This window comes from Takifugu flavidus, chromosome 8 (genome assembly GCF_003711565.1).
Source record: "Takifugu flavidus isolate HTHZ2018 chromosome 8, ASM371156v2, whole genome shotgun sequence".
In the NCBI taxonomy this organism is placed as follows: Eukaryota; Metazoa; Chordata; class Actinopteri; order Tetraodontiformes; family Tetraodontidae; genus Takifugu; species Takifugu flavidus.
Genome location: NC_079527.1, coordinates 15,505,285 through 15,523,369, shown reverse-complemented (window position 1 = coordinate 15,523,369; position 18,085 = coordinate 15,505,285). Strand labels below are relative to the sequence as shown.

The window sequence follows — 18,085 nt, the reverse complement described above, 5'->3', positions numbered from 1 at the left end:
ATGGCGACATTTAAATGCAATTTTCTGGTCGAGTCAGACTCGAGGAAAACATTTAAAACATAAAACAATATCAAATACTTAAAAAAATAATATCAGCCATTAATATCAGCAGCGTTGGGTGAGTGTTCTATTAATTATTTTAATGTAATTTACATTTTCTAAAGCTAATATAGGTGTTTTTTAAAAAATCTTACTAACCTATATCATGTAACCAGATGTATCGACTCTCTCTGCTTGAATAATAATAATCATATTAATACAAAAGTAAAAGCGTTGTAAGAGACATCCACATCAGTGCTCGAAGGCTCCAGATGAGAGTCTGCAGGCAGGAACACATCAGCCCCATCCGTCAGACCCTCCATGGCATCCCTACGGGTCTTTGAAGGTTCTCACTTGGGTCCTGATGAGGAGAGATTGCAGTCGTCCATCCTGGAGGAGGTACAGGAGAGGAAAAGAGGGCAGGACCAGTGACGGACCTTTGAGGGACGCCGTGAGCAGCAGGAACCGTGTGAGACTCCAGGACTGGCCTGTCTGTCCTCCCAGAAGGAGTCAAGCCTCTGCTGCAGCAGCTTGAAGTGCAGATGGAACAAGACCAGACTTGAGGCAGGGGTGGTGTTTAGCACCTCTAGCTGCCTGGTCAGATTTTAATCAACGTAGCGGTGACAGAGCTCAGGCCAGAAGGGCTCATTTTTTTAATGAATCCCTCCATTTCACACTGTGAAACCTCAGAGCAGCAGTGCAGGTGGTGGATGACCTCAGGTTGGCTGGAGGGACGGCAGCAGGTTCTCGTCCTGTTCAACAGGAAGGTTGGAGGAGACGGTCTGCTGGAGGAGCTTTGGGCTGCTGAAGATGGAAGCACGACGACGAAGCAAATGAATGTGCACTTGTGTTTTTGTGTGTATGTTTCATGTCGCCCAGCAGGCCCCTCAATAATGAGGAGCTCCTCCAAATGAGGGAGTAATCGAGGGGAATAAGAGGGGCAGGGCTGGAATGTGTGTGTGTGTGTGTGTGTGTGTGTCATATTTGATCATCATCACAACCTCATCTGAACAACAGAAACGTTCAAATATTCTTTTTCTATTATTGCGATAATAATGATGGAGAATCAGATTTGGGTAAAAAGGCAAAACAATGATTTAAGTTTGAACATTTTATTCCAAATTCTTCAGAAAAAAGGGTAGAAACCTTCATCAGATGTGGATAAAAAGCACAAAAGCGTTTAAAGTGAAACAGAAATGGAAGCAGCTGAGTTGTGTTTAAGGGCGAGAGTCACAACGACAAAGATCCTTGATTCTCTGATGGAATTTTAACACCAAACGTAACAAATGAGCCCCAAAGAGGGGAGGTGGGAGGAGTCATCACCCCCCCCCCCCCACACACACACACACACACACACACACACACTCTCAGCAGCAGCAGATCAGGTGCACGCCGCTCCAGCAGATGTTCGGCCCGACGCTGAGGCAGAGGTGAGTCTCTCACTTTTTCCCGGTTTGTCACAGCGGTTTCAGCATGTAAGTGGTTGCCATGGTTACGGATGCACAGACGATGAGTGCTGATGTCTGGAAAACTTTAAGCTTCTCACAACATTTACAAAACGTTGTTGCGGTGAGATGAAAGTGCGGACTCCTGATGGAGCTGTGCTGAAGGTTCTGGACCGTCAGAGAGTTTGTTCAAATTTAACTTTAATGACTAAAATATGATAATGAGAAGAAGATGAGGAGGAAAACCCTGACGTGCGTCCATGAGAGCGGCCGAGCCTGACACTGGAAGAGCGGTAAGAGAGAGCGGGAAGGTTCTGCCCCTCAGGCTGGTTGGAGCCGTTCGGACCAGAGATCTAAAAAACTGAAATAAGTAACAAAATAAAAGCACGGAAACATCAGCCGGACTCACGTGAAGCAGCTGGAACTGAGTCCAGCTGCTGTTTGTGAGCACGGCGCTGGTGCGAACGGGTCGGTGCTTGTCAGGCTCAACCGGTGTGACCCTTGACCCCTGACGAGGGGCCTCAGAGCTGCCGCACCACCGACAGAACCAAAGGTCCGGCAGCTCACATGTGGGTTTCCTCCCGCTCAGCGCCGCCCCATGACGGACTCCTACCCATCCGCCGATCGGACCGCCACCGCCGGGACGTCGGCGGTCGCCAACGCCACAGGCCGCCAGCGTGACGCCGCGCTGGCGGTGGCGGAGGTGGTGCTGCTCGCAGTCATCTTGGTGATGGCGTTGCTCGGCAACGGGCTGGTGCTGGTTGTGCTGCTGAGACGGAAACGGCGCCACAATCCGCTCCACCAGTTCATGCTCAACCTGTGCGTGGCTGACCTGGTGGTGGCGCTGTTCCAGGTATCGCACGCACACACACACACACACGCACACACACACACACACACACACACACACACACCACACACACACACACACTCTTTCTCCTCTCCCCTCAGGTTCTGCCACAGCTGGTGTGGGACGCTAAGGGCCGCCTTCCGGGCCCCGACATTTTGTGCCGCCTGGTGAAATACCTGCAGGTGTTTGGCATGTTTGCTTCCTCCTACATGATTGTTGCCATGACGATGGATCGCCATTATGCCATCTGCTGCCCCCTGCAGGCCCACCGCAGCGGTGCAACCCACCGCAGCACCAGCTACAGCGCCCTGGCCTGGGGGCTGTCTCTGGTGCTCAGCTTACCACAGGTGGGGGGGGCAGACGTTATCGTCTGTTCTGATACTGGTGACGTGGTCCAAACAAGGGGGGCGGGGACGGGTCGTGTAATTGTTCCACAGTTCAGCGTCTGATTGTTTAACTCGAGTTCCTGTGAATGAAACGTTTCACTTTCTTCAGAGTTTTGCTGATTTTCCTGGTTTGACCAGAACTGTTTTAGAACTAACTGAAATTGATTTTCAGGCTTTTATCTTCTCACGTTCTGAAGTTGCTCCAGGCGTTTATGAGTGTTGGGGCAACTTTGCTGAGTCGTGGGGTCTCAAAGCCTACGTGACCTGGATGACCTTGGCAGTCTTCATCCTCCCCGTCCTCATCATCACTGTGTGCCAGGTTCATAGGACCGACACACACACACACTCACTCTAACTAGTGTTAGTTCAAGTAATGATAGTTAATGTAAGTTCAACTGGGAATTCAGCTTCTTTTTTTTAACTTGACACTAAAAATGATTTAAAATGAAAAACTAAGAATTCAAAGATTAAAGCTGAACTATTTTCCTTCCAGGTGAAAATCTTTGTGGAGATCCACAATAATCTGTACCTGAAGTCAAAGCGCCGCCTGTCTGCTGCACCCAGACCCACCGGCCGAGGAGGAGCAGGAGGAGCAGGAGGAGGAGGAGGAGCAGCAGGAGGAGGAGCAGGAGGAGGAGGAGCAGCAGGAGGAGGAGCAGGAGGAGCAGCAGCAGGAGGAGGAGAGCAGGAGGAGCAGCAGGAGGAGCAGCAGCAGCAGGAGGAGGAGGAGGAGGAAGCAGCAGGAGGAGGAGCAGGAGGAGGAGGAGCAGCAGGAGGAGGAGCAGGAGGAGCAGCAGCAGGAGGAGGAGGAGCAGGAGGAGCAGCAGCAGGAGGAGGAGGAGGAGCAGGAGGAGGAGCAGGAGGAGCAGCAGCAGGAGGAGGAGGAGAGCAGCAGGAGGAGGAGAGCAGGAGGAGGAGAGCAGCAGAGGAGGAGGAGGAGCAGCAGCAGAGGAGGAGGAGGAGGAGCAGGAGGAGCAGCAGCAGGAGGAGGAGGAGGAGCAGCAGAGGAGGAGGAGGAGGAGCAGGAGGAGGAGCAGGAGAGGAGGAGCAGCAGGAGGAGGAAGCAGCAGGAGGAGCAGGAGGAGGAAGAAGGTCCGTCCTCTCCCGACATGCTTCAGCCCTCGTGCTGAAGGATCCCAGCAGGAGTTTGGATCCCAGATCCACCCGTGAGTGTCTGGGAGCAGCTGCTTCCAGTCATGGGTGATGTTTTAACCTGGTTAGCAGTGTGACCTCTGACCTCTAGCTGGAGAACACCAGAGTACAATATTTTGCTAAGTTTAGTTAACCGACAAATTGTCGTGTATCAGAGCTCTGAGATTTAGTTTTAGTAAAATCTGCCTGCCTGTCTGTCTCCCTGTCTGCCTGCCTGTCGGTCTCCCTGTCTGCCTGCCTGTCGGTCTCCCTGTCTGCCTGACTGTCTCCTGTCTGTCTCCTGCCTGTCTGCCTGTCTGTCTGCCTGCCTGTCTGCCTGTCGTCTGCCTGCCTGTCTGCCTGCCTGCCTGCCTGCCTGCCTGTCTGTCTGCCTGTCTGCCTGCCTGCCTGTCTGTCTGCCTGTCTGCCTGTCTGTCTGCCTGCCTGCCTGCGTGTCTGTCTGTCTGTCTGTCTGCTGCCTGCCTATGTGTGTGTGTCTCTGCCTGTCTGTCTGTCTCCCTGTCTGCCTGCCTGTCGGTCTCCCTGTCTGCCTGCTGTCGGTCTCCCTGTCTGCCTGCCTGTCGGTCTCCCTGTCTGCCTGACTGTCTCCCTGTCTCCCTGTCTGTCTCCTGCCTGTCTGCCTGTCTGTCTGCCTGCCTGTCTGCCTGTCTCTGTCTGTCTGCCTGCCTGCTGCCTGCCTGCCTGTCTGTCTGCCTGTCTGCCTGCCTGTCTGCCTGCCTGTCTGTTGCCTGTCTGCCTGTCTGTCTGCTGCCTGCCTGCCTGTCTGCCTGCCTGTCTGTCTGCCTCACAAAGCCGCCGGTGGAGAGGTGACTGCAGCCCTGTCGAAGACCGTGAGGATGACGCTGGTCATCGTCCTGGTCTACTCCCTCTGCTGGGCCCCGTTCTTCAGTGTTCAGCTGTGGGCTGCGTGGGACCCTGATCCACCCCAGAACGGTGCGTGCACACACACACACATGCACACACAGACTGCATGCCTGTTATATTTGTGTGTGTGTGTGTGTGTGTGTGTGTGTGTGTGTGTGTGTGTGCAGGGGCAGTGTTCACCCTGCTCATGCTGCTGGCCAGTCTGAACTCCTGCACCAACCCCTGGATCTACTCCGCCTTCTCCAACAGCGTTTCCCCGGAGCTCCGCCTTCTGCTGCTCTGTCGCCGCCGCCCGCGGCGCCGAGGCTCCGTCCCCGCTGAGTTCAGCGCCACACACTCCTCCAGCTCCTGAGCTGCACCGCACTCAGCCGCACAGTAGAAACTGTGATGAGTTCCTTTTCATTGGAAGTTTATTCAGGTTCAAGATGATTATTTTTGCTGTATCATTGTGTGGAAGGAAAATCCCCAAACACGACATCATGAGAACAAAACCAACATGACATCACCAGCAGAAAACGTGGCGCCGCGCTGCCCCTGCTGCCCCCGGCTGGGGCGCCGCGCTGCCCCCGCTGCCCCCGGCTGGGGCGCCGCGCTGCCCCTGCTGCCCCCGGCTGGGGCGCCGCGCTGCCCCTGCTGCCCCTGCTGCCCCTGCTGCCCCCGGCTGGGGCGGCGTGGATCAACAGGGAGGCAGATATGAACATTAACTCAAGCTTCGATTTTCGCGTCGCCGTCATTTTGTCTGTGATCTCCATGAAATTTACAGCAAATTAACAGCTCATAACCATCATTTTGAATATATGTTTATTTATCTTTAATTTGTTCTTTAGTTGCAACTGAACACAAAAGGTCAGATAAAATGAAACTTTGCTGTCCATTAAGACGGAACGTTGTCCTGCAACACTTGTCCAACATCTGTTTTAATCATTTACAATATGATTTAAACAAATTTAAACAAAATTCACTTGGTCCAAGCAAAAGTCCAGGTATCGATAATGATGCTAAATCTTTTGAAAGGCTCAATAAAAACACATCCAACTACTTTTAAGGGATATATTTTTTACAAGTCAATCCAGAGCCAAGAGAAATTAGGTTAAACAGCAAATGTTGAAGTGACTTTAACAGGAGACGACTCCAAACGATGGTCGTTAGCATTAGCAGAAGCTACGTTCCTCATCGTTCTCGGGTGTTTTCAGTGCCAGAGGGAGGATGTGGAGGAGCTCAGCAGAGTTCCCGTAAACTGGAGTTAATACCTTGCAGCTCCTCCTTCATGTGCCTCAGGTGCTGGATGGTCTTCCAACACTGGTCACTGGACTCGATGATCTTGTTGGTCAACTCGACGTCTTCTTTGTCGGTCGAGATCTTCTGCAGTAGCTTCATGACCAGCTGGATCAGGACATTGATGAACTGGACAGCATCGTCGATGGCGCCTGAGGTATCGGCCATCTTTTGGAGGGAGTAGTGATCTTCTTCCTTCTGTCCGCCAGGTACCGCTGAGCCAAATCCATTTGCAGTTGTCGAGACATGGCCTTTATCTCCTTGAGTTCTTCATTCAGTGGCTTAACAGCCGTCATGAACTCCCTCCCCAGAGCTTCTAACTCTTTGGCGCCTCCCTTCTCCTTCAGGGTCGTCACCACCTCTGCAGCAACAGCCAGGGTGACTCCGGTTACAGCCGTGGCTGCACCCGCTATTATTAAACTGGCGCCTCCAGTAAACGGGGCTGCGAGCAGCCCGAGGACACCGCCCACCCCAGCAGTGACTGCTCCTCCCAGCCTCACCGCCTCGGCCTCCTGGACCGACTTCTGGACCGCAGCGGTGATGCGGTCGAAGGATTTTGCGATCTGTATCAACCTGGGCTCCTGCCTGTCGAAGTGTCTGATGAATGCAGCTCCACGAGCGTTGAAATCGTTCATTGACCGAACCACCGGGTCTGCCTCGGATCTCCATGGAAGCATGTTTCCCATCTTCACAACCTGTGAGCAGCTGGTCCGCACTGACAGAGAACCAGTCTGGCTCCGGAGCTTTAGTAGGCTGCCTGTCTGTGGACTCTGTCCCCCCCGCCTTTTCTTCGAGAATGTCTCACTTCTTTGAAATCACATGATCACCTGCTGGACCCGGTACGCAGGGCAGCGCCTCCCAGCGATGGACGCGCTGCCCTGCGTACCGGCTGCTTCTGCTCAGGAAGTCAACTTTAAACATCTGGCTGAGGCCTCCACGGCACCATGTGCTGCTCCTTAGTGCTTAGAAATAAAAATATACATTTAATCTTTTTTCCATATATGTGATCATTTTTAGGATCAGCAATGTGGTTTAAGCATGACGTGTAGTTTCACTGGACTCTATAACATCTGTAATTCTTTATGGCAACATCTTTATTCAAAGTCAACAGTCGCTTTTGTTACAAACACTCTTGAAGACATAAAACCGGATGTGCATAAAAACAGTGCATGTGAAAAGATTATATACAAGTTCTATATGTATTTACAGGCAAGAGACCAGCCTCTAATACTCTTATTACAACTAGAAAGGTTTAAACTGATGCACTGTACAGCTATAAATGAGCAGGAAACATTAGCAGGACTTCTATTTTTAATACAGCTAAAATATATGTTGTATAATTACAAAGTTCTCAATGCTTCAGTTTAAATGCATCTTACCAAATTACTAATTCTGCCTAAATTCAGGGACCATAGCTGAGATGTGCAACAGTAACAAAGCTTTGAAGAGACAAACTTGGTGCATTACAACATCCCAGGACTAAAGTGAGCGACCTTCTTAACCTCTCTGCTGGTTCACTAGCTCAGCACTATCATTACAACCACCATATAACCGCCCCCCACCTTTTCCACTCCAAACTTCCGGGTGGTGAGTTTTTTCTTCTTCTTCCAGCCAATCAGGAGCCTTCGTGCTGCGCCGCCCCGTGACGTCACACCCCTGGCCAATCAGTATTTTAGATGCTCAATTCAGACTCAACAGGAGTTCAGGAACGGTCTGTTGCGCTCCCGACTGTACAATTCGCTTATTCTTACGCTAAATTTTAACATTTCTTACGCTGGCCCCCTGTCTTTGACTGATTGATTAATTAGATAATTATCCCCGCAACGCTGTGATGTAGACAGTGGTGATTTTTCCAGTTCCTAAAGCCCATATGTACAAACTTTAAGCTAATCACACTTGGAATGTGTGAAATTTCCCATTTTGAACGGAATTCCCAAAGGCTGTCAGGTGATCAAGGCTACATGCAAATTAGTAGCCTCAGAGCATCAAAATATCAATTTAAAAGGAGCTTTGTCAGCATTTAAAGCCATCGTTCTCACATCAACTAAAAACCATCCAAGGATGCTGTTGTTTGGAGGTATCGTGTAACCAGAGGATGACTTTGGTCTAACTAACCTTTAGATAACCAGGCTAGTTATCTAAATGTGTGTGTGTAGGGATTCACCATGTCGAGGTAAGTTGTGTTGCAACGAAGAGCGAAAGTGGATTAAAGAAGAGTCAGTTTTCTATCAGGCACCTGTATAGAACACCTGGATAGAAGCTCCAGCCGAACATACTGTAAGATCCCACCACGAAAATGCTGCGTAATGTAAAGTAAAGGGAAATAAAGGTGGTGCTAAATGTGCCGAGAAGCCTGCCTGTCTGTCTGTCTGTCTCTCTCTGCCTGCCTGTCTGCCTGTCTGTCTCTCTGCCTTCTCTCTCTCTGCCTGTCTGCCTGCCTGCGTGTCTGTCTGTCTGCCTCCTGCCTGCCTGCCTGCCTGCCTGTCTGTCTGCCTGCCTGCCTGCCTGTCTGCCTGCCTGTCTCTGCCTGCCTGTCTGTCTGCCTCACAAAGCCGCCGGTGGAGAGGTGACTGCAGCCCTGTCGAAGACCGTGAGGATGACGCTGGTCATCGTCCTGGTCTACTCCCTCTGCTGGGCCCCGTTCTTCAGTGTTCAGCTGTGGGCTGCGTGGGACCCTGATCCACCCCAGAACGGTGCGTGCACACACTCACACATGCACACACAGACTGCATGCCTGTTATATTTGTGTGTGTGTGTGTGTGTGTGTGTGTGTGTGTGTGCAGGGGCAGTGTTCACCCTGCTCATGCTGCTGGCCAGTCTGAACTCCTGCACCAACCCCTGGATCTACTCCGCCTTCTCCAACAGCGTTTCCCCCCGAGCTCCGCCTTCCGCTGCTTGCTGATTGTATGGAGTCCTTTACTGTTTTTTGTGTTTGCTCGTACCGTTTTGGAATTTCACCTGCCATCATGGATTTCCGACTAGGGGAGGACCCTAGTCGGTACCGGGGATCCACCACCTTCATAAAATGCCGGAAACCTTGATCCTCTACCATTGAGATGGGTTGCAAGTCCTTCACAATCATTTTTGCTAGGCTCAATGTGATCTCACGTGCTCTTTGAGACTCATCTGAAAAGGATAAAGTTTTCACATCACACTAGAGAAGTTGAAATGTATTTGTTGCAAAAGATATTAAGGATTTTATTAGATATAAGGGTTTTGGGTAATTGTATCTCATATGTTCTTATCTTGTTTCCTATTCTGAGCCAGCAATTTCCAACTTCAGTAGGCTACTTAAATATTCAGTTAAATATGACTAAAAACCGATGCCTGTCGGCTAAGCAACAATTGGACAATACTGGACATAATTCCCTTCACCTGAAGGTCTGTTAAAATTAGATTGTGATCGGAATATTTATAGACTTTTGCACTACACTGTCAAAGGTAACGACCTGGATACACTTGGCTTTTTTGCAGACTCTCGTGCAGGGTCCTCTGCCGGACTGTGGGTGCGCAGCAGCCTGTCTTTTTTCAAGCTCACTGTGGCTCTCGGGATGCATCCACTTCAAATGTTTGAATAAATTGCTCGTGTTGCTACTGTGCAAAACATGTTCATCACAGACCTGGCACCTAGCAGTGTTTTTATCGATAGGTGAACAATAACACCACACCACGCTTCGTTTTTTGTCTGCCATCTGAGATTTTCCTCCGGCTCTGCCTTTTGTTGACTGTGTCGGCTCGGCGGGCTATGTTGCACGTTGATGCTCATTCGCTATCACGTGACGTGGGCCAGCGCAATACGCCGCCAGGTATAGTAGTGTCCCGGCACATATTAATTTAAGTAATTAATCTAAAACGGCGGAAAGTGGTCCCCCCCCATTTTTTTTAGTTAGTATCGATATTTATAAAAGAAAATCAATACCAAATGAGTAGCTTGTGAGTATCGATACCACGGGATCGATCCGCCCATCCTTAACTCAAGCTTTGATTTTAGCGTTGCCGTCATTTTGTCTGTGATCTCCATGAAATTTACAGCAAATTAACAGCTCATAACCATCATTTTGAATATATGTTTATTTATCTTTAATTTGTTTTTTAGTTATAACTGAACATAATAAGGTCAGATCAAAATCTCTCCTTCAACTCACACATTAAATTAGTCTCTAGAAGTGCCTTTTTTCACTTGAGGAACATCACAAAGATCAGGAAACTGCTGACGCGGCCTGATGCTGAAAAGTTAGTCCATGCATTTGTTACTTCCAGGCTGGACTACTGTGATTCCTTATTATCAGGGTGTCCAAACAACTCTTTAAGAAGCCTCTAGCTGATCCAAAATGCTGCAGCCAGAGTTCTGACAGGTATTGACCACAGAGATCACATTACTCCTGTAATGGCGTCGCTTCATTGGCTGCCCGTTAAATTTAGAATAATTTTTAAAACCCTTCTTTTGACCTACAAGGTCCTCAGAGGCCTAGCTCCATCCTACCTGGAGGAGCTAGTGATACCTTATCAGCCCAATAGACCGCTCCGCTCTCAGAATGCTGGTCTACTTGTGGTTCCCAGAGTTTCCAGGAGTAGAATGGGGGGCCGAGCATTTAGCTACCAGGCCCCCCTGCTATGGAACCAGCTCCCTGTCCAGGCCCCCCTGCTATGGAACCAGCTCCCTGTCCAGGTACCGGAGGCTGACTCCATCGCTACTTTTAAGATCAGACTCAAAACCTACCTCTTTGAAAAAGCTTATTGTTGTTAATTCAGTAGTCCCAGTTACTATCATAGACAGACAAATTATCATACCTAGGGGGTCGTCTAATCGTTAGGTCACATCTTAGTTATGCTGTTATAGGCCAAGACTGCCGGGGTCCAGAAACATGATCACCTGACAGGCCTCTGTCACTCCACTGGGTCATGGTCTCCTCTCTCCTCCCTCTCCTCTCCTCTCCTCTCCTCTCCTCTCCTCCTCCCCCTCCTCCTCTCCTCTCCTCTCCTCTCCTCTCCTCTCCTCTCCTCTCCTCTCCCCTCCTCTTCTCTCCTCTCTACCCTCCACCCCCCCATCAGCAGGAGGGTCCCCCTACATGAGCCTGGTCCTGCTCAAGGTTTCTTCCTGTTAAAGGGGAGTTTTTCCTTGCCACTGTTGCTTGTCTGGGGTCAGGCCCTGGGATTCTGGAAAGCGCCTTGAAACAATTTTGATTGTATAAGACGCTATATAAATAAAGATTGATTGATTGATTGATCAAATAAAATTTAAACAAATTTAAACAAAATTCGCTTGGTCCAAGTAAAAGTCCAGGTATCGATAATGACGCTAAATCTTTTAAAAGGCTCAATAAAAACACATCCAACTACTTTTAAGGGATATATTTTTTACAAGTCAATCCAGAGCCAAGAGAAATTAGGTCAAACAGCAAATGTTGAAGTGACTTTAACAGGAGACGACTCCAAACGATGGTCGTTAGCATTAGCAGAAGCTACGTTCCTCATCGTTCTCGGGTGTTTTCAGTGCCAGAGGGAGGATGTGGAGGAGCTCAGCAGAGTTCCCCTAAACTGGAGTTAATACCTTGCAGCTCCTCCTTCATGTGCCTCAGGTGCTGGATGGTCTTCCAACACTGGTCACCGGACTCGATGATCTTGTTGGTCAACTCGACGTCTTCTTTGTCGGTTGAGATCTTCTGCAGTAGCTTCATGACCAGCTGGATCAGGACGTTGATGAATTTGACAGCATCGTCGACGTCGCCTGAGGTATCGACCATCTTTTGGAGGGAGTTAGTGATCCTATTGCTTCTGTCCACCAGTTGTCGAGACATGGCCTTTATCTCCTTGAGTTCTTCATTCAGTAGCCCAACAACTGTCATGAACTCCTTCCCCAGAGCTTCTAACTCAGGGGTGGGCAAACATTTTGATTCGTGGGCCACAATGGGTTCTAACATTTGACAAAGGGGCCGGACCAGGAGCAGATGGATGGATGGAGCGCTTTGGTAACCTCACCTCATTGGAGAAAAAATTCACATCTTGGGATATGGAGAAAACATGTGCTTTAATTTCAAATGAAAATGAAGAGAAGCATTACAACAAAATATCTGACTTTGGAATGAGTCTTAAAACACTTAAAATCAAATGAATAAAATGTGCCTTTTTAAAAAAAAATTAATAACCATTTATATTTTAAAGCACTGAAAGTTCTGTTATCCTTCAGGATATCACCATCACTCTCCTCCTGACTGTCTTTTTTCTAGTGGGAAAACACCAGAATTGCAGTGAAAATTTAACATTAACAAGGTTTATTCATTTAATTTTTCAAGTTTGGCGGGCCGGATTAAAACGTTTAACGGGCCGCATGTGGCCCCCGGGCCTTAGTTTGCCCATGCCTGTTCTAACTCTTTGGCGCCTCCCTTCTCCTTCTGGCTCTTCATCACCTTTGCAGTAACAGCCAGGGTGACTCCGGCTACAACCGTGGCTGCACCCGCTACTACTAAACTGGTGCCTCCAGTAAACGGGGCTGCGAGCGGCCCGACCAGCCCGAGGACACCGCCCACCCCAGCAGTGACTGCTCCCCCCAGCCTCACCGCCCGCCTCGGCCTCCTGGACAAACGTCTTGACCTCAGCGGTGATGCGGTCGAAGGTTTTTGCGATCTCTATCAACTTGGGCTCCTGACAGTCGAAGTGTCTGATGAATGCAGCTCTACGACCGTTGATATCGTTCATTGACTGAACCACCAAGTCTGTCTCGGATCTCCGCGGAAGCATGTTTCAACCTGTGAGCAGCTGGTCCGCACTGACACAGAACCAGTCTGGCTCTGGAGCTTTAGTAGGCGGCCTGTCTGTTGACTCTGTCCCCCCCGCCTTTTCTTTTAGAACGTCTCACTTCTTTGAAATCACATGATCACCTGCTGGACCCGGTACGAACCGGCTGCTTCTGCTCAGGAAGTCAACTTTAAACATCTGGCTGAGGCCTCCAGGGCACCATGTGCTGCTTAGAAATAAAAATATACATTTAATCTTTTTTCCATATATGTGATCATTTTTAGGATCAGCAATGTGGTTTAAGCATGACGTGTAGTTTTACTGGACTCTATAACATCTTTATTCAAAGTCAACAATCACTTTTGTTACAAAGACTCTTGAAGACGTAAAACCGGATTTTCATAATGTGCATAAAAACAGTGCATGTGAAAAGATTATATACAAGTTCTATATGTATTTACAGGCAAGAGACCAGCCTCTAATACTCTTATTACAACTAGAAAGGTTTAAACTGATGCACTGTACAGCTATAAATGAACAGGAAACATTAGCAGGACTTCTATTTTTAATACAGCTAAAATATATGTTGTATATTTACAAAGTTCTCAATGCTTCAGTTTAAATGCATCTTACCAAATTACTAATTCCGCCTAAATTCAGGGACCATAGCTGAGATGTGCAACAGTAACAAAGCTTTGAAGAGACAAACTTGGTGCATTAATTTCAATTTCAATCTTTATTTATATGGCACTTTTCATACGCTAGGTAGCACAAAGTGCCTCACAAAGGATAAAAACAGCAAAGAGAACAAGAGAATCAAGAAAAGGACACACACACACACACACATGCATACAACACACTTACACGCACACCCACACACACAAACAAGCTGAGACATGGCTGGGCACCGAGACCTGAGGCGAAGGAGACGCCACCTTTGGAGGCCCACCAGGCCGAGGGAGGTCACGGTCCGTGGCCACAGGTGGTACCACCAGAAAGACCAGCCCGACCCGGACAGACCGGAGGCTCCACACCAGGCACAGAGCCCCCTAACCACCCAGGCCAGAGCTGTCCACGGGACAGCACCCCTAGTGGTAGACTGGAAACATCTCCCAGCCTGGCAGGCCCCCATGAGGAAACACCATGAGGAAACACCATGAGGAGACACCATGAGGAAACACCATGAGGAGACACCATGAGGAAACACCATGAGGAGACACCATGAGGAAACACTGGAGCTAAAAACGGAAGGACTGAAACAGTAAATGGGATAAAAGGTATAAAAGCTAAAAGCTGAGAAACTAAGAACTGAAGGAGTAAAACAGTTAAAGTATCAAGTAAAATAAGGATAAGACATAAAAAAGCATGAGGACATAAAAGAAATTAAAAATAATCAGAAAATCAGTTAAAGGCCTGATTAAAAAGGTGTGTCTTGAGCCTCTTTTTAAAAACCTCAGCAGCCTCTGCGGCCCTGAGGTTCTCCGGCTGTTCCACAGTCGGGGACCAGAATAACTGAAGGCCGCTTCCCCGTGCGTTTTAGAGCTTACATGTGGGATGGTTAAAAGGCCGGTGCCGGAGGACCTCAGAGTCCGCGAGGGTTGATAGAGTAAAAGCAGGTCGGATAAATAAGTCGGGCCAAGACCATTAAGACATTTAAAAACTAATAAAAGAACCTTAAAATCGACCCTGAAACGCACGGGGAGCCAATGCAGCGATTCTAAAACCGTGTGATGTGCTCCCGCCCTCTGGTCCTCGTCAGCACCCGTGCAGCTGAGTTTTGTAATAATTGTAGGTTAGAGATGCTCTTTTTGGGAAGACCAGAGAGCAGGGCATTACAATAATCTAGACCACAAGAGATAAAAGCGTGCATCAGCACCTCCGTGCTGGCCTGAGAGAGAAACGGGCGGACTCTGGCTATATTCTTCAGGTGGTAAAAACCTACCTGGGACATTACAACATCCCAGGACTAAAGTGAGCGACCTTCTTAACCTCTCTGCTGGTTCACTAGCTCAGCACTATCATTACAACCACATATACCAACCACCATCCCCCCCCACCTTTTCCACTCCAAACTTCCGGGTGGTGAGTTTTTTCTTCTTCTTCCAGCCAATCAGGAGCCTTCGTGCTGCGCCGCCCCGTGACGTCACACCCCTGGCCAATCAGTATTTTAGATGCTCAATTCAGACTCAACAGGAGTTCAGGAACGGTCTGTTGCGCTCCCCGACTGTACAATTCGCTTATTCTTACGCTAAAATTTAACATTTCTTACGCTGGCCCCGTGTCTTTGACCGATTGATTAATTAGATAATTATCCCTGCAACGCTGTGATGTAGACAGTGGTGATTTTTCCAGTTCCTAAAGCCCATATGTACAAACTTTAAGCTAATCACACTTGGAATGTGTGAAATTTCCCATTTTGAATGGAATTCCCAAAGGCTGTCAGGTGATCAAGGCTACATGCAAATTAGTAGCCTCAGAGCATCAAAATATCAATTTAAAAGGAGCTTTGTCAGCATTTAAAGCCATCGTTCTCACATCAACTAAAAACCATCCAAGGATGCTGTTGTTTGGAGGTATCGTGTAACCAGAGGATGACTTTGGTCTAACTAACCTTTAGATAACCAGGCTAGTTATCTAAATGTGTGTGTGTAGGGATTCACCATGTCGAGGTAAGTTGTGTTGCAACGAAGAGCGAAAGTGGATTAAAGAAGAGTCAGTTTTCTATCAGGCACCTGGATAGAAGCTCCAGCCGAACATACTGTAAGATCCCACCACGAAAATGCTGCGTAATGTAAAGTAAAGGGAAATAAAGGTGGTGCTAAATGTGCCGAGAAGCCTGTCTGTCTGTCTGTCTGCCTGCCTGCCTGCCTGCGTGTCTGTCTGTCTGTCTGTCTGTCTCCCTGCCTGCCTGTCTGTCTCTCTGTCTGCCTGCCTGCCTGCCTGTCTGTCTGCCTGCCTGCCTGCCTGTCTGCCTGTCTGCCTGCCTGTCTGTCTGCCTCACAAAGCCGCCGGTGGAGAGGTGACTGCAGCCCTGTCGAAGACCGTGAGGATGACGCTGGTCATCGTCCTGGTCTACTCCCTCTGCTGGGCCCCATTCTTCAGTGTTCAGCTGTGGGCTGCGTGGGACCCTGATCCACCCCAGAACGGTGCGTGCACACACACTCACACATGCACACACAGACTGCATGCGTGTTATATTTGTGTGTGTGTGTGTGTGTGCAGGGGCAGTGTTCACCCTGCTCATGCTGCTGGCCAGTCTGAACTCCTGCACCAACCCCTGGATCTACTCCGCCTTCTCCAACCAACGTTTTCCCCGGAGCTCCGCCTTCTGCTGCTCTGTCGCCGCCGCCGCCCGCGGCGCCGAGGCTCCGTCCCCGCTGAGTTCAGCGCCACACACTCCTCCAGCTCCTGAGCTGCACCGCACTCAGCCGCACAGTAGAAACTGTGATGAGTTCCTTTTCATTGGAAGTTTATTCAGGTTCAAGATGATTATTTTTGCTGTATCATTGTGTGGAAGGAAAATCCCCAAACACGACATCATGAGAACAAAACCAACATGACATCACCAGCAGAAAACGTGGCGCCGCGCTGCCCCCTGCTGCCCCCGCTGCCCCCGCTGGGGCGCCGTGCTGCCCCTGCTGCCCCCGGCTGGGGCGGCGTGGATCAACAGGAGGCAGATATGAACATTAACTCAAGCTTCGATTTTCGCGTCGCCGTCATTTTGTCTGTGATCTCCATGAAATTTACAGCAAATTAACAGCTCATAACCATCATTTTGAATATATGTTTATTTATCTTTAATTTGTTCTTTAGTTGCAAATGAACATAATAAGGTCAGATAAAATAAAACTTTGCTGTCCATTAAGACGGAACGTTGTCCTGCAACACTTGTCCAACATCTGTTTTAATCATTTACAATATGATTTAAACAAATTAAAAAAAATCACTTGGTCCAAGCAAAAGTCCAGGTATCGATAATGATGCTAAATCTTTTAAAAGGCTCAATAAAAACACATCCAACTACTTTTATGGGATATATTTTTTACAAGTCAATCCAGAGCCAAGAGAAATTAGGTTAAACAGCAAATGTTGAAGTGACTTTAACAGGAGACGACTCCAAACGATGGTCGTTAGCATTAGCAGAAGCTACGTTCCTCATCGTTCTCGGGTGTTTTCAGTGCCAGAGGGAGGATGTGGAGGAGCTCAGCAGAGTTCCCGTAAACTGGTGGTGAAACCTTGCAGCTCCTCCTTCATGTGCCTCAGGTGCCGGATGGTCTTCCAACACTGGTCACTGGACTCGATGATCTTGATGGTCAACTCGACGTCTTCTTTGTCGGTCGAGATCTTCTGCAGTAGCTTCATGACCAGCTGGATCAGGACATTGATGAACTGGACAGCATCGTCGATGGCGCCTGAGGTATCGGCCATCTTTTGGAGGGACTTAGTGATCTTCTTCCTTCTGTCCGCCAGGCACCGCTCAGCCAGTTGTCGAAATATGGCCTTCATCTCCTTGAGTTCTTCATTCAGTGGCCCAACAGCCGTCATGAACTCCCTCCCCAGAGCTTCTAACTCTTTGGCGCCTCCCTTCTCCTTCAGGGTCGTCACCACCTCTGCAGTAACAACCATGGTGCCTCCGGCTACAGCCGTGACTGCACCCGCTATTAGTAAACTGGCGCCTCCAGTAAACGGGGCTGCGAGCAGCCCGAGGACACCGCCCACCCCAGCACCGATTGCTCCTCCTTTCAGCAAATCCTTCTTGTCCTGGACCGACTTCTTGACCTCAGCGGTGATGCGGTCGAAGTTTTATGCGCGATCTGTATCAGCCTGGGCTCCTGCCTGTCGAAGTATCTGATGAATGCAGCTCTACGACCGTTGATATCGTTCCATAAGTGAACCACCGGGTCTGCCTCGGATCTCCGCGGAAGCATGTTTCCCATCTTCACAACCTGTGAGCAGCTGGTCCGCACTGACACAGAACCAGTCTGGCTCCGGAGCTTTAGTAGGCGGCCTGTCTGTAGACTCTGCCCCCCCCCCCCCCCCCCCCCCCCCCCCGCCTTTTCTTTTAGAACGTCTCACTTCTTTGAAATCACATGATCATCTGCTGGACCCGGTACGATGGAGGCGCTGCCCTGCGTACCGGCTGCTTCTGCTCAGGAAGTCAACTTTAAACATCTGGCACCATGTGCTGCTCCTTAGTGCTTAGAAATAAAAACATACATTTAATCTTTTTTCCATATATGTGATCATTTTTAGGATCAGCAATGTGGTTTAAGCATGACGTGTAGTTTTACTGGACTCTATAACATCTGTAATTCTTTATGGCAACATCTTTATTCAAA

At 49.1% G+C, this 18,085-nt stretch overlaps 1 protein-coding gene and 1 long non-coding RNA gene across 2 annotated transcripts; both read left to right on the top strand.

Moving 5' to 3' along the window:
- The first annotated feature begins 1,156 nt into the window (after window positions 1-1,156).
- On the top strand, window positions 1,157-5,774 carry LOC130530158 (vasopressin V2 receptor-like). Its single transcript, XM_057041102.1, has 6 exons — window positions 1,157-2,337; window positions 2,436-2,681; window positions 2,893-3,039; window positions 3,214-3,330; window positions 4,679-4,805; window positions 4,904-5,774. The coding sequence occupies exons 1-6, from the start codon at window positions 2,083-2,085 to the stop codon at window positions 5,086-5,088; spliced, it is 1,077 nt and encodes a 358-aa protein (XP_056897082.1). The 5' UTR covers window positions 1,157-2,082; the 3' UTR covers window positions 5,089-5,774.
- Window positions 5,775-8,537: 2,763 nt separating this feature from the next.
- On the top strand, window positions 8,538-9,641 carry LOC130530159 (uncharacterized). The gene is made up of 2 exons (XR_008951754.1): window positions 8,538-8,704; window positions 8,795-9,641. It is a non-coding gene; the product is annotated as an uncharacterized LOC130530159 (long non-coding RNA).
- Window positions 9,642-18,085: the final 8,444 nt, after the last annotated feature.